The 17,106-nt window shown below is 39.8% G+C and overlaps 1 protein-coding gene across 3 annotated transcripts in view; it reads left to right on the forward strand.

Moving 5' to 3' along the window:
• ARB2A (ARB2 cotranscriptional regulator A) overlaps positions 1 to 17,106 on the forward strand; it is a 465,547-nt gene that overhangs the window by 37,356 nt on the left and 411,085 nt on the right. For all 3 annotated transcript variants that reach the window (XM_075837274.1, XM_075837266.1, XM_075837282.1), the window contains 3 exons: positions 7,655 to 7,781; positions 13,147 to 13,248; positions 13,951 to 14,051. In XM_075837274.1, the coding sequence (XP_075693389.1) occupies positions 7,673 to 7,781; positions 13,147 to 13,248; positions 13,951 to 14,051 (312 nt within the window). In that variant the 5' untranslated portion in view covers positions 7,655 to 7,672. The remainder of the gene's footprint in view (positions 1 to 7,654; positions 7,782 to 13,146; positions 13,249 to 13,950; positions 14,052 to 17,106) is intronic.

Raw genomic sequence — 17,106 nt, forward strand, 5'->3', positions numbered from 1 at the left:
TTGAAGCTTTTGTTTTAAAAAAGTCCCACTAGGGGTCTTGAAGGTCCAACTGCCTGATTTTTTATTTTTATTTTTTCTAATGCATTGCACTATCATTCACTGACAGCAAGCCAATTAGGTCTCCGGTTGCCATTGAAGCCACCGGAACACCTGCAATTTCAATGCTGGGGTGCCGATGAGCTACAAACAACTTAAATGCATCGATCGCTTTTGACCGCTGCATTTAAAGAGTTAATGGCGGGGATTGAAGCTCATTTCGGTCCCCGACATTACAGCCAGATGTCAGCTGTGATACACCACTGACATCCGGCGATGATGGCACCGACTCTCAGCTTCTGAGCCGGTACGATGCATTTGTCGTATGGATGCGGCAAAATGTGAGAAGCACTGGCTTTCCATTTACCACATCTCGGGCCGGCCTGCGGCTGCTACATGGATGGCTTTGCCCTAAACCAACGTTCAGGAAACATGGTAAAACTAAGAATACCCTTTTTCACTTCTAAAATCATTAACCGCTTCCCGACAGCCCACTGTAAATTAACGCCGGCTCTTGCTGGGCTCTGTGCAGCGCCGATGTGAATTCACTGTGAGTGTTTACAGCGCGATCAGGTGTCTCAGAGTAGTACTGACACTCGGATCGTGCTGTTAACCCCTGCCTCTGGTCCCGGAGACATTATCGGGATCTAATTGGTTCAAGTCACGATCATGTGATTGCAGGGAAATTTTGTTGTAGCTTTCCCATGGCTCTGTGCTGCCATTGGTTGTAATGGCAAAACCAGAGGCCTATACGACGGTATCCGAGTCTGCTATGCATGGAAGCCTATCAGGACCAGCCAGAGGCAGGTCCTGATAGGCTTCCTGTCACACTGACCGTTTATAATACGTTACACTACCTAGGTATGGCCGCTATGAGTGCTGCAGGTCTTCAAGTAAAACAAGTAAGAATAAAAAAAAAGTAATAAAAATGTTTTATAAAAGTGTAAAAATAAGTTATGTTACAAAACAAAAAAAAAAGCTTTTTTTTCCTATAATAAGTCTAAAAGTACACGTTTAGTATTACCGCGTTCGTAGCGACTCAAACTATAAAACTATAATATTATTTTTCCCGCACAGTGAACACCGCAAAACAAAGAAGTAAAAAACCATGCCAGAATAACTACTTTTTTTTGGGGGTCACCACCCCTCCCAAAATATAGAATAAAAATGATCAAAAAGTCGCATGTACCCCATAATAGTACCAATAAAAACTACAACCTGTTCCGCAAAAAACAAGCCCTTACACAGCTTTTTTGACTGAAAAATAAAAAAGTTAGGGCTCTCAGAATATGGTGACACAGAATATAAATTATTTTATAGAAAAGTGATTTTATTGTGCAAACGCTACAAAACATTAAAAAAAACCTATATACATATGGTATCGCCGTAATCGTATGGACTCTCAGAATAAAGTAAAATGTAATTTATAGCACACTGGGAACACAGTATAAAAAAAAAATGCAATAAAATGGAGTAAAAAGTGACCCTAAAATGGTACCAATGAAAACTAACAAATAAGCTCTCACACAGCTCCGGTGAAGAAAAAAGTTCTGGCTCTCAGAATATAGCGACAGAAATTGTGCAGTGCGTTCCAAAAGCAGATAAGATTGTGCACCATTTATCAGTGCGACACCAGCCACATATCTATGAATTATTTTTTATTTTCGCATTATTATACCCTCTTATTATGTCCTGATGTACTCCGCACAGATTACATATGCCCCCACATTATAAACTGAAATACCAGCAAAACCCCAAACAGAACTACTACCAAGTTAAATCTGCGCTCCAAAAACCAAATGGCGCTCCCTCCCTTCTGAGCCCTGCAGCGTGCCCAAACACCAGTTTACGTCCACATAAGACATTTAATACCAGGAGAACCCGCTCAACATTGTATGAGGTATTTGTCTTCAGTGGCACAAACTGGACACCACACATTGTGCACTAAGATGGCATATCAGTAGAAATTTTAAATTTTTGCTTTGCACCATCTGCTGCGGATTAACCGCATTGCACACCACGACTTAATAACATGTCATGGTGCAGGGGAGGGTTATATATGGTGTGGGCTCATGCGCTGAGCACACTCTATATGCTGCAGGTGTCCACTGGGTATTAATGCTGACACCCGAGACTTACGAACGCGCTGTTACAGGAGCATGTGAAGAATGACATTATACTGCAATACATTAGAATTCCAGTGTATTGTACCAGCGATCTAATGATCACTGGTTCAAGTCCCCTAGGGGGACTTATACAATGTGTAAAAAAAATAGTATCTTCTCGTCATGGTGCATCTCATGGCCTCCATTCAGAACAGCCTGTATATTGGGGGCGTCCTCATAGGCGGGACAGAGTATAAGTGCTCTGCGTTTGCTGATGGCTTATTGGTCTATCTCACGAACTCGCATGTGTCTCTTCCCTCGCTGTTGTCCGAGCTGTCCCGTTTTGGAACATGGTCCAATTTTAAGATTAACTTTTTCAAGTCTGACTCTTTGAATGTGTCCCTTCCACCCTCGACTATATCAGTTAGAACTAATTTCTCCTTCTCCTGGCCTCTAGGGGTATATCGTATTTGGGTGCACGTATAAGCTCTAATCTTTCACAACTGTTTACCAATAACTTCACCCCTCTACTAGCCAGATCTCGCCTCTTGGCATAAGAGGGAATTCTCCTAGTTTGGCCGTATTAATATTATAAAAATGTCACTCCTCCCCAGATTGCTGTACCTCGTGCAGACGGTCCCTATCTCCATTCCATCCTCTTATTTTCTACATATCCAACAATGTTTTGGATCCTTTATATGGCCAACTGGTCGTCCCCACCTGAGTAGGACAACTCTTACTCACTCCAGGGATGCAGGTGAGGTTGGTTTGCTGGACTGTCGTCTCTCTTACCTGGCGTCGACTCATGCTCGTGTCCTTGACTTCATCTGAGGGGGGGGAATACGTACGGGTGCGTCGGGTTTTGCTTGCTCCAACCATGCCTCTGCCAGGTGCATAGCTGCTTCTGCTTCTTCTTTTTATTTAGCCATGATAATCCGGAACTGGAGTCCAGTTTCACCATGAAAAATTTGTTCAAATTTTCTTTTCAATTTTGGTGTTTTTCACAAATAAAAATGAATTTATTGACCAAATTTTTCCACAATGACATGGATTGTGTACAATTGTCCTTCCACCAAATTTGACAGATATAAAGACCAACTCAAGAGATCTGTCTCCCCAAGAGCTACATCACGATTACTTGTTTATGTTCATGACCGCAAAGTTACAAAAAGACTAAACAAGCATGACTTTCATGGAAGGGTGACTAGGAAAAAGCCCCTCCCCGCCAAACTTTTTTTTTTATCTTAACGATCCACAACCGCTCTGGAACAGTATATTGTGGACTGATAAGACCAAGGTACAGATGCACAGCGCCATGTTTAGCAATAACTATACACAACGCATCACCACAAACACCTCCTATCAATCGTCAAGTGTAGTAGTGAAGGGTGATGATTTGCTTTTGTTTTGCAGCCACGGGACCTGGGAAACTTGCATTCATTGAGACAACGGTGAACTCCACGTTCTACCAAAATATTCTTAAGGCAAATGTGATCCCAACTATCCAGCAGCTTAAGCTGGATGTGAAATTTGATCAAGCAACAGGTCAATGATCCCATGCATAACAATCAAGGTGTTGGAATGGCCAAGTCAAAGTCTAGACCTAAACGCCATTGAGATGCTGTGGTGGGATCTTAAAGGGAGCTGTGCATAACCAAATGCCTTAAAACCTCCATCAACTGCAGCAATGTTGTAAAGATGGGGCAAAATGTGTTCAAAACAATGTGCGGGACTGATGAACTATGGAAAATGTTTACCACAAGTTATTGTTGCCAAAGGTGGTTCTACATGTTACCTAACATTCATAAGGTTAATTTTTCCCACCTGGTTTCTGAGGCTTGGTTTGCTTTTTGAAAAATCACTACATTTAAAAAAAAAATGCTTATTTTTGTGGTCACCAGAGGTTATTTGCTTGTTTTATAGAAGTTGCTGAGGACCACACAATTGTTATTTAGCCCCTTATAAATAAAAAAAATTGGGATTTTTTGACATATCTCTCTATCTCGTGTATAAAACCAGTGCTCCAAGCTTCCCCCGGACAAGACTATCATTTGTAGTCCCTTTTTTTTAAACGGTGTTACAGAATAAGCAGCGGTGGATTCTGTTTTTCCCCACTCCAATGATTAGGGACCACCAGACTTATATTTGTTTCTTGGTATGTATAAATCTCCCGTTTCTCCTTGCTGAACTAAGGAGTATTAAATCGATGTATAACACTCTATTTCAAGCATGAAATATGAATTTTCTCATGAGTGCAGTTGAACACTTCATCTTTTAATGTATCTCACAAATGGTGCTTGAAAGTTAACCATACAAATCCTTTTGATTTTTCTATCTGGCCTTTTCTTATTTGGGTATATCATTGCTTGGGAATACGCATGAATTGGATGTCTCAACGCTTAGGGCACTAATGTGGTGACAGAGTCTCTATCTCCTATATAAGGAGATGGGCGCTGTAATGTAGGTGACAGTAATGCTTTTTATTTTAAAAAACGATCTTTTTTCACAACGTTAGGAGCGATTTTGGTTTATGCTAATGAGCTTTCTTAATGCCCAAGTGGGCGTACTTTTACTTTCGACCAAGTGGGCGTTGTACAGAGGAGTGTATGACGCTGACCAATCAGCATCAATCACTCCTCTCCATTCATTTACACTGCACTAGCGATATAGTTATATCACTATGTGCAGCTACATACACAAGCCCTAACATTACTACAGTGTCCTGATAATGAATACACATGACCATCCAGCCTGGACGTCATGTGTATTCAGAATCCTGACCCTTCTGACTCTCTCTTTTGTGAGATTCCAGCAACGGATACGAAATCTCGCGAGATCACGGAGCTAAACGAGATTTGGTTTCACTTGCCGGAGTCAGAAGTGTCAGGATTCTGAGTACACATGACGTCCAGGCTGGATGGTCATGTGTATTCATTATCAGGACACTAGTAATGTTAGGGCTTGTGTATGTAGCTGCACATATATATATATATATATATATATATATCGCTAGTGCAGTGTAAATGAATGGAGAGGAGTGCATGATGCTGATTGGTCAGCGTCATGCACTCCTCTGTACAACGCCCACTTGGTCGAAAGTAAAAGTACGCCCACTTGGGCATTAAGAAAGCTCATTAGCATAAACTAAAATCCCTCCTAACGTTGTGAAAATAGATCGTTTTTTAAAATAAAAAGCATCACTGTCACCTACATTACAGCGCCCATCTCCTTATATAGGAGATAGGGCACTTATAATGTGGTGACAGAGTCTCTTTAAGACTACAGGAATACTTAGCATTGCTTGATGGGCTACTATAAAGGTATGTTCACACTGAGTTTTTTGATGAGTATTTTTTGACGCGGAAACCGCACCGCAAAACTCGTCAAAAACGGCCCGAAAATGCCTCCCATTGATTTCAATGGGAGGCAGAGGTGTCCTTTCTCCCGCGAGCGGTAAATCGTCTCGCGGGAGAAAGAAGGGACATGCCCTATCTTCGGGCGTTTACGCCTCTGACCTCCCATTGACCTCAATGGGAGGCAGAGAAAGCATATTTTGTAGCGTTTTATGCCCGCGGCGCTCATTGGCCGCGGGCGAAAAACGCAGCAAATATCGGCGTGCAGGGAGAGGAAAATCTGCCTCAAACTTCCAAACGGAATTCTGAGGCAGAATTTCCGCCTGCAAAAAACTCAGTGTGAACCCAGCCTTAGGCCTAAGCTACACAGGTACATTGTAATAGTACTATGTTACACTTTTTTTTTTTTTTTTTTTTTTTTTTTTTGTATTTTAGCAATTTAAAAAAAAAAACAAAACACGAAGACTTAAAAATAAAAAATATCTAAAAATAAAGTGCTACTACATACTGCTCTGTACTACTTTCCTCAATAACATTTTTTTTTTCCTCCCTAATGTAGAATAGGGAGAAAAAAAATTGCCACAGTCCGTTTCTAAGCGATTCACTTGGGACATTGAGCTACATTATGCGATTTTAGTACATCTTTCTATGAATTTATATATTTATTATATGTACACTAGTCTTTATATGGATTGTGTTAATTATATGTTAGCTCTCATACTAGACTTTCGCGGGGTTTTTTTTTCTGCACCAGCGTGTTTTTTTATCATTTGACACTTGCACTTTATTATCCTTTTTGTCTTTTCACGCTGGATCATCTTTTGGTATGTAATTGTATTATAGATTTTTATGTGAAATGAGCTATGCAGTCATATATGCTTTTGTAATCCTATTGAAACACTACTTTTCCTATAGTAACTATATTTAAATCCCATCTATGAATAAGGCCTTATGCACATGATCGTAAGGGTTTTTACTGTCCGCAAATACGGATCCGACGGCTATGGATACACATCCGTAGCCGTTCGCAATTGCGGAAGTGCTTATAGACTTCTAATCGGAGTCTGACACACCAGAGCATTAAAAAGGTATAAATTTATTGATAATAACAGTAATACATTAAAATACAGAGATGGTTACCACAGTATAGATGGACACCAAACCGTAACACACGAGATGGAGATATAAGCTGAGGAGAGCAATGAATATGGAATGAATGACCGCATTCAACTACATATAAATATATGAGGCCACATGGGGCCAAAACATAATGTTCCCCACCATTACGTCAAGATAGAGGATAGATGATAACAGCCAATTTGATTAGTATAGATATAGTTGTCCAGTAGAATAGATGAAAAATACCTATAACTATTCCCGCACAATGCATATGAACAACTTACCCAGACAAAGGCTTCCTGCCGAAACGCGCGTCGGGGGTGTGACGCCAGACAGTGTTTCCCACATGATGGGTAAGTTGTTCATATGCATTGTGCGGGTATAGTTATAGGTACTTTTCATCTATTCTACTGGACAACGATATCTTTACTAATCAAATTGGCTGTTGTCCTCTATCCTCTATCTTGAGATCTTGATGTATTGGTGGGGAACGTTCTGTTTTGGCCCTATGTGGTCTCATATATTTATATGTAGTTGAATGCTGGGGGATAACCTCTGGCACTGCTCCTCCCCAGCTAGAAAAAATAAGATATTTGGCACTACCCATAGTCATCAGATTCAGATGGGATAGCTGATAAATCGTATAATTCAATGTTATGTGCTCATTGCTTTCTTGTATAGTGCTTTCTAAAAAGTCAAAGCTTTCCAGGTAAAAATCACCAGAGCAAGCTCTCTACGGACGCTAAGCGTACAAGGAATTCTTGGTTAATTCACCTCTGAGCTCCCTGGAGGTTTCGGCTGCTGGTCTGCGGTCATCGGTCTGTTTTTGGAAAGGGGTTTTCCGGATGAGACGGCATTCTATGAATTTGCTTTTTATATATAGGACATATATATGTAACCGTTGCAGAAAGAACCGTTTACAACACCTGATCCATAAAAAGAACGATTCCTAAACATTCAGCTCTTAATATTATGTCAGACAAATAGAAGTAAAATGACGAGAAGAATCAAATGTTCAATTTGTTTTTATTGAATCTATAGGAGTCGACAAGAAGATTGATGTCCATTATCTTCCTAGTATTGGTCTTCTCGTTTGTTGATTTAATTATGGCACAACTCCAACAAGGAGGAGGTCCGGATGAAAAAGAAAAGACAACTGCATTAAAAGGTATTATTATTTTTTCTTATGTTCTATTTAATCTATTTTATGTTTTGAAAAAAAATTCAATTTTTTTTTTTCTGAAGTAAAATGAAAAAGAGTATAATGTAAGATCAGCATACTTCCAAGAAAACAGGCGGATATGTGCCGCACGTTAACTAATAAGTGATGTTTGCGTCATGGAAATTTTGCTTTAAACCAGTTTTTCATCCACTTTATCAAAATAACGCTATTTAAGAACCCTGTGATTCATCCACTTTTGCTGACACCTTAGCTTCACTGCAGCCCTTTCAGTACCTTTCACACCCTGATGTCCCAGCCTGCAGTACTTTGGCGCTGGAGAAAATCAAGAAGGTGCAGGGGTAGCAAAGTGCAGACCTGGGTGACCGGAAACCCAGCAGCCCCTCCATTAAACTATTTGATATGGTAAACACTTTCTTCATCTGAAATAGCAGCGAGGAGAAAATACTTCACACAGTAACTACATGTGAGGACTTCATAGCACAGGGAAACAAGGGGTACTATAATATAAATTAAAGGGGCTTTCTAGACTTTCATGTATGGCTGCAGAGAAGCCTAAAAAATAAATCATTGCCATATAGTCGCCTTTTTTAAATCTTTTTTGTTCAGTCCCACGCTGCTCATCCTTTTTACCATGGGCATAGCATGCCACAAGAGCGAGACAGGCAATCTTGCACCGCAACAGTCGTGTAGGCTATGGACATTCTGTTGTGTTGTACCTATTAACATGTGAGGAGGTCAAAGGGATAAATAGGATTAGCGGCATCGAACCAGAAAGTGGCAACAGGGAATCAAAGCATCTTATAAAAGGTGAGTATATGGCGATGTTTTTTATTTTTATGTTTTAGGCTGCTTTGCATCTAATTCTGTAAGTCCAGAAAGCCCTCTTGATAAGACTAGGTGATATATTTCACTTTTCTTCACAGTGATGGGCCTTTTTAAATATCAGGACTTTGGCTTTGGTGATCGGCTGTTGTTGTCAGAGGGGTCTGCAGGCAACCAAACATTTCCCCTGGCAGCTGCGTTATTGTAAAGAAGTCTTATCTGCCTGTAATATAGATGCCCATAACTAGCTTGCCATACGCCATCTGCCAATGATGCTTCCAACCTTTCATAATGTGGATGTATCTAAAGTCACAGATTTGTAAAATATCTGCAACAATGGAAATTATTATTCCAATTACTCAATTGTCACCACTCCTGCAAATATCACTTTTATATGCATTGCCGCACATGGATTTTCTAGTAAGATAAAAGAATGAATACTACGACCTTTAGTGTTTAAGTAGTAGCGATTTCAATACAAACCACTGGGATCCCCATGATCAGTAGTCCATCAGTACCATGGGGGTCCTAAGTCCCCTGTTCATCCTCGCCATTGCGACGAGGAAGAGTTTGGATCAGCGGTTGAACATGTGCGCTGCCGCTCCATGGTATTTTTGGGAATTACGGAAACCACTGAGTGAGAGTGCTGCTATTCCTGTAACTCCAATACAGTTGTATAGAGTGACAGCGCACATGCTTCACCGCTGGTCTACAATTGAGACGCCCATACTAGTGATGGGTGGGGGGGCCCTACAATCTAACATTTATTATCTCCTGTGGATAGATAATGCATGTTTGTTGTGGAAATACCTCTCTAACTTCTCTGCATACCAAACATGAATTTAGATTGCAGAGGTAGTATAACTATTTATATAATGGGTGGACATTATGGCTTTATTCCAGTCCCACACTCAGAACCTAGGACATCTCTGCACATTTTTAGGGTTGAGGTTGAGCTCATCTCAAGAAGGTTAATTTTTCCCGGTAGTTGTATGTATGTATGTTGCAGTTATGCTTTCGTACTGAGCTACTGCAGCTCACTATCCTTTAATCCTTATGATTTAGTGTAACTCGGTGACCGTCAAGTCATCATGGGAAGGTAAATCATCTGTAGTGACCCTTTATATACCAACATAAGCAGTTGGCACTAGGACCACCCCTTTTGGTGTCCTCTGACTAGTGTGTTCTGGTACGGCAATGGTTTTCAGTGGTTACCGAATTACTAAACACTGCATTGTGTTAGTGGGGGTGCGAGTGGGTACCTGTGGGATTGGCTCTAGGTAAATTTCTAGACATACATATAGAAGAGTGTGTTTAAATAGTTTTGTAAAGTAATTACATTTTCTTTTGGCTTCCAAAATATTATTTTTATTATGCTCCTTAATCCTTAGCGCTGTTTAACTCCCTCTATATCCAAAAATTCACTAACTGTATAAACGTTTAAAATAAGTTTTTAATTTTAATAATCAATTTTAAACGTTTATACAGCCAGTGAATTTCTATTTACAATTTTAAACGTACGCTATCCACACTGAATTTTTGGAATTTCCACCCTCCCTCCAGTAACATACATAGCTACATAATACAAGGTTATACCTGGCATGAGGAGACATGGGAAATCTCCCACAAACGTGCTATGGAAATGATTTCTCATTTAGTTTCTGCTATGCATTTAATTACAGAAGACTGAGAAAATGTGCAGGATTGTGATAGAAGTCAATCAGATGAACCTGGGGAAACTAATCTGCTCATGGTATACTTCTTATTGCAGCCATTGTAAGTCTAAGAAGGATTTAGTCAGTTCAGTGGGTCAAGTGCAGATTTCTTTCGTGTTCTGATGTCGTTTTCACATTCTAATCAGTACAAATATGGTGTAATCTTGTTTCTCTTTTAATGAGTCATTGGCCTTTTCTGAACCGAAACCATCTTGTGCATTTTATCTCTTCCTCAAGGTGTGGTATTGCTGAAGAATGGTATTTATTTGACATTACAATGCCGCTGTTTTTGGAACCCATTAATTGCTGAAGGACCCCCCTTTCTTATTGGGTCTAGATGGAGAGATGATGCCCATTCTCCTTGTTGCTATAGTACAGATCAGGGATGGCTGGCTAACTGCCTTTTAGGTGCCACGAAAATGATGTGCTACTTTTGTGAGCCACAATTACGGAACCATGTTAAATTGCTTGCAGCAACAAAGCTTTCACATTTTTAGCATATGAGAGTCCACCTATCTTAATAACTTTTTTTTTTTCAGCATTACAAAGTTTAACGTTTACCCAAAATTTTATTCAGAACTCCAAAATCAATTCAGACCCCAGATTGAGACCCCCAAAATGAATTCAGATACCAGGTGGGCAGCTACATCTCTTCAGGCCCGGTCTCCTCCCTTCAGTAGCGGTCAGCTCCACTCCAATCACTTTGTGCATTCAGCATTGTCATGCTCAAACAGAAAAAGGCCTTCCCTCAAAGTGCCGCAAAGTTGAGAAGTCACCATTCTCTAAGGTGTCATTTTATGTTTAACTATTAATAACTTACACCCCAAACAATGAAAAACAGCCCCATTTCATTATGCCTCTTCTGCAAAGCATTATGGTTCAGTTTTTGATTTCCGATGCCCAGACTTGTTCATCACACTATTCGTTAATGAAGCCTTGTTAAAGGAAGTCTGTCATCACATTCTCGCCTCCCAAACAGCTAATACAGATGTATAGGGAAGGATGATAGTTTTTTAAAAACACCTATGTTGGCCAAGACAGCCCATCGTGGATTACACAAGATTGCTTTTATTCCTCTGGGTGGCACATGCAAATAAGCACTGAACAGTCCTACAATCCTGGAAGTGTCCTGCATTCCATGTGGTTTCTGCTTAGAATTGATCTTAGGGCAAGAATCTGCAACTAACGTACAGTGCAATGCATGTGAATGGAGTTTCACAAAATGTCTAAAGCTGATCATACACATAAGGTTTGATCAGCCGCATTCAGTCTGATACTAATATGTCAGATTGTTCGTATGAACGACACAAACATCAACTGGCAGATCAGGAAGATGGTTCATAAAGATCAAAAAATGGAAGCCAATGGCGTTGGCTTGTGCAAAGTGGCAAATGATTTGCTGTAATCTGCCAATTATGCCATACATGTGTATTTTCAGCCGTACACACGCTACCAAAGAAATATGTGTGTGTTTGGGGGGCATGCTGCCAATTTTAAAATTCACAGCATACCCTATGCCTATCAAGTTTTTTTTGCAAGCTGGTTTATGAATGAATAGAATCGATTGTAAAAATCTGCCTGTAACACTATGGACTTTGCCACGGCTTTAAAGAGGCTCTGTCACCACATTATAAGTGCCCTATCTTGAACATAATCGGCACTGTAATGTAGATTACAGCAGTGTTTTTATTTAGAAAAATTATCTGTTTTTACCAAGTTATGACCTATTTTAGCTTTTATGCTAATGACTGACTGGGCGTGTTTTTACTTTTTGACCAAGTGGGCGTTGTGGAGAGAAGTGTATGACGCTGACCAATCAGCGTCATACATTTCTCTCCATTAATTTACTCTGCACATAGTGATCCTGCGTTGTTCACTATGTGCAGCCACATACACACATTAACGTTACTGAAGTGTCTGGACAGTAAATAGACATCGCGTCCAACCAGGATGGGATGTCTATTCACAATCCCGACACTTCGGTAACGTTTGTGTGTGACTTACTCACACAGCACATCGAGATCACGCTGTGCTGTCATTTACAGTGAGATCTCGCGAGATTACGCTTGCTGTGCTGTAAGTCACACACAAACGTTACCGAAGTGTCGGGATTGTGAATAGAAATCACGTCCTGGCTGGAAGCTATATCTATTTACAGTCAAGACACTTCAGTAACGTTAATGTGTGAGTATGTGGCTACACATAGTGAACGCCGCAGGATCACTATGTGCAGAGTAAATGAATGGAGAGAAGTGTATGATGGTGATTGGTCAGCGTCATGCACTTCTCTCCACAACGCCCACTTGGTCAAAAGTAAAACACGCCCAGTTGTCTATTAAGAAAATCATTAGCATAAAGCTAAAAAAGATCATGACTTGGTGAAAATAGATCGTTTTTCTAAATAAAAACACTGCTGTTACCTACATTACAGCGCCGATCACATTATGTAGGAGATAGGGCACTTATAATGTGGTGACAGAGCCTCTTTACGGCCATTTCCATAGCGGAAAATATCTGCTGCGTTTGTTTACATGGCTTTAGGGTATGTTCAGACCTTGTTAAGAGCTTGTACGGAGCTGTAATACGGGCGTATGCATGAGACCTAAAGATCACTGGTGCATTACCACTTATGTCATTCCCTTGCGAATAGTAACATATAAAACTGAAATGCTTATTCCACAACCAGAAACTGAACTGCAACCTGGAAGATAAACCGTAAAAGAGAAAATTTTAGATAGTAATTCTTAAACCATACAATTTATATTACAAGCTTGTGGCTTACTCTTTGTTTTTTATGCTCTTGTTTTATTCAGATCTTCTTTCTAGAATAGACCTGGATGAACTGATGAAAAAAGACGAACCACCTCTTGAATTTCCTGATACCTTGGAAGGGTTTGAATATGCCTTTAATGAAAGTAAGATATATGCACACAACTCTATTTTTTTCTGTTCTACCCATGGTAAATTTCATGGCATTGAAATAAATGTTGCTTAAAGCGTAATTAAATGCTCTGCAGACACTTAGCTATATTTTATCAACGATGTATTGGATCATGGATCCCCACCAATAACCTCTCCTGACTTCCCTCAATGACCTGTTCCTCAGGCTTATACCTGAGGAAGGGACCTGTCCGGTCCTGAAACGCGTAGTGTGTGAAAATAAAATTTATACCTAAGAAAAATATACTTCTTTTGTAATAAATACCTGCCAGGCGCCGTGTCCCGAATGCTGCACTTTTTCTCCTATCTATTAATTTATTAAGAGGCGCACACCTCTTAATCAATAAGGTGAAACTATGACTGTCCAGCCAGAAAGAGAAAAAAGATTTCTGCAATGATTTATTCAGGTTTCTGGTGTAAATTATAGTAAATGTGTCAGGCCGCAGGAGGCCCCCAACACCCCTGTATTATGGAGCCTCGCCCATTTAAAGAAGAAGTGGCGGAAAAAATAAAGTTGCTAAATATTTGTTCAAAAAGCTAGTTTTTGCGTAATTTGCAACTTTTGTACACCAGTTAAATATTTGAATACTTTCTCTCCAGCTTATGTTTTGTGTAATAGCTCTGGTTGGTAATAACCATGTTTGAAACTGATTTGGTTATATTTTGTTTTGGTGTAGATGGTCAGCTGAGACATATTAAGACTGGAGAACCATTTGTCTTTAACTATCGAGAAGACTTTCATAGATGGAACCAGAAGCGTTATGAGGCTCTTGGAGAGGTACGTTGTCATTGGATAAGTCCTATCAACTATACTAAATGGGCTATCTGTTTGTATGGATGCGTGATAAATATAATTTCATATTTATGTATACTTTGTGTTCATAGTAAGGCCTTATTCACACGGCCGCGTTCAGTCCGTGAGATACGGGCCGCATTTCCCGGACCGAACACAGCACGGGGAGCCAGGCTCCTAGCATTATAGTCATCCATGACGTTGTGAGTCACTGCCTCCCTGCTGGACTACTGTCCTGTATTAAAAACCTGATTACAGTATGGGACAGTATTCCCGTGAGGAGCTAGGGACACCTGGCATCATACATAACTATGATTCTAGAAGTACGGCTCATTGAACTGTCTTAATTACGGGCAATACGGCCAACATACGGTCTGTATCTCGCATAATGAACGTGGCTGTGTGAATAAGGCCTAAATGTCGGTGGTCAGTGGGGTTGAAAAAAATATATACTACTACTACTACTTGCATAAATATAAATAAGGTCTCTTGTTGATACTCCATATATCACCATTCTTCTTTTGGGAAAGTAAGAAAATAACTTATTGACTTCAGTTGGACAGTGTTGTGAGCAAGCTCTCTGACGACCGTAGTCCCTTCCAGAGGAGGGGGAGCTGTGTCCATCACCTATCGTTAGTGGTGTGATTTTGTGTTATTTGCCTTTAGATTTATAATTGAGGTGCTGTCTTTCTTGTTAATTTTACCCTCTGATAATGTGAATTCTGCCCTGAATCCTTGGGTACTCAGCCCAAGCTGAAAAGTAAACTTTACAAAACAGGAAGTGTCAGCCTATTGTGAGGGTTTAGTGGTCAGTGATTATTATTATTATAATTGGGTGGTGCGAGGGTCCTGTGGTGAAATTGTGTTTTTAATGTTTTATGTGTTGTATGCATTTTTTTTTCTTTATCAATATTTTTTTTTTTAAATATATATGTGTGTGTGTATAGACAGGCCTATAAAATTCCCTAACCAAATTCCTTTTCCTGGCCCCCCCTTTACATTAGTAATGAGGCCCCTTCATTCGGCAGTATCCCCCACACTCCTTGCACCCTAATACATTTCACATCTGTCATACACTGACACTGGCTGGTGACCGGCTCATTCAGCTTTGTGTACTACCCCATATGTATAAAAGATGGCTTGACCATTGTACGTAAGCATTTTTTACACTGTGTCTCCCTTATTTCCTCATAGATTGTAAGCTCTTGCGAGCAGGGTCCTCACTCCTCTTGTTTGAATTTAAATGAGTTTTGTTAATATGTAATGTCTGATTTTTGTCTGTACAATGTACCCCCTGAACTGTAAAGTTCTGCGGAATATGTTAGCACTATATAAATAAAAATTATTATTATTATTATTATAATATATACATATTTACACCCCCCCCACACACCCCCACACTGACAGGTTTAAGCTGTTAAACGTTAATAGATCTTCTTTTGTGAAGTTGAGCTGTTTGCTGCAATTTTCTGACACCATGTAGCAAACTAGAGGCGATAGGGCAGTTATTGCATTACCAGCTGATATATTTACAAGTGGAAATTTGCGAAAACTTTTAAATAAAAACTTTCACAGCCTGAATCTTTTAAGGCAAACTTGTCTTCTCTAACTATTTCTACTGAACGGAGGAGAGACCTATTGCCCTGGCTGTTTACTTCAGGCTACTTCTTCCATGTAACTCTATTTCAATGCACTGAGAAATCACTGGAGTCTAAATATGATTCAACTTTCTTGTTGAATTGTAGGACTTTAATATCTGCCCTATAGACAATAAATCTTTTTTTTTTTTGTGTTTTGTTAAGGGCATGAACAAAACAGTCCCCCACCTGCTAAAAGATTTCTTCCATTCCCTGGACTCCTTCATACTCTAAGCTGTAGGATTCTTTGAAGCAGTTGCAATTGTTCCTCTATAGGCTATTTAAAAAAATCTAGAAGGCGGCTTAGCTCTCTGTCTCTGTGTCCTTTAGGCATTATTGTACTTAACAAAATATTATACAAAGTGTGATAAAATGATTGTAGTGAAGAAGAAAACCTCATGATATTAATGGCACTCTACATCTAAAGGAAAAAAAAAGTGGCTTTTCTAAAAGATGAAGTGCATTTTATGACGGGGATTGATTGAAAGGTCTCCAAAGATTGTATTCTATGTTTATTTAAATGGATCTTCCAAGAATATGAATAACAAGTTGAAAATTATTTTCGTGCTCTGTTATTCGAAGTACTGCAGAATTAACATGTCAACACTAGGGATGTCACGATACCAGAATTTGGACTTCGATACCGATACTTCGTTTAGTATTGCGATTTCGATACCAATTTCGATACTTTTGCCAACAGTAATAAAAAAAATCAATTCTTCCGTTTTCTGAGGTGAGGCGCGAGGTGTGATGAATTTTGAACGCGCCTCACATTAATAGTAATTAATCCCATCATGTTTCTCAGTCATAATGGGTTAATGTGTGAGGTACACGATGGGGTTAATTACTATTAATGTGAAGAACATGGAGGGTAAATTCATCGCACCTCCTGCCTCACAATAATAAGTGAATGAAAGCCGTGTTTATTTCATTTTTTTACAGCGCACACATAATAAATGATGCAGAAAAATTGTTGTGCGCGCCAATACTGAATGTGTATATTTTATGTATTGAGACTTATTTTAATGTTTATTGTAAAAAAGGTGAATGTGTATTTTTTTTAATTTTAACAATACTTTGTTTTTAAACTTCAATGTACTGACATATATCAGATATGTGCCAGTACATTAGCCTGTGGACAGAGAGCACACAGGCTGTTGTTAGGACATACTTGGGTATGTCCTAACAACATGAAATATGGTAGGACAGCCCTGGGGTCCGTCAATAGACCCTGGGCTTTCTGCCCATATATGGTATGGCCCTCGATCGCGTCACAAGAATTCCCTGTGACGCGATCCAGGGGCATCCCCCCTGCTCACTTTCCCCTGAATGTTGCAGTCAGCTGTGATCGCAGCATTCAGGGGAATAAAGGCGGAGATGAGAGGTTTCTCAGATCTCTGCCG

Source organism: Rhinoderma darwinii, chromosome 1 (genome assembly GCF_050947455.1).
Source record: "Rhinoderma darwinii isolate aRhiDar2 chromosome 1, aRhiDar2.hap1, whole genome shotgun sequence".
NCBI classification, from domain to species: Eukaryota; Metazoa; Chordata; class Amphibia; order Anura; family Rhinodermatidae; genus Rhinoderma; species Rhinoderma darwinii.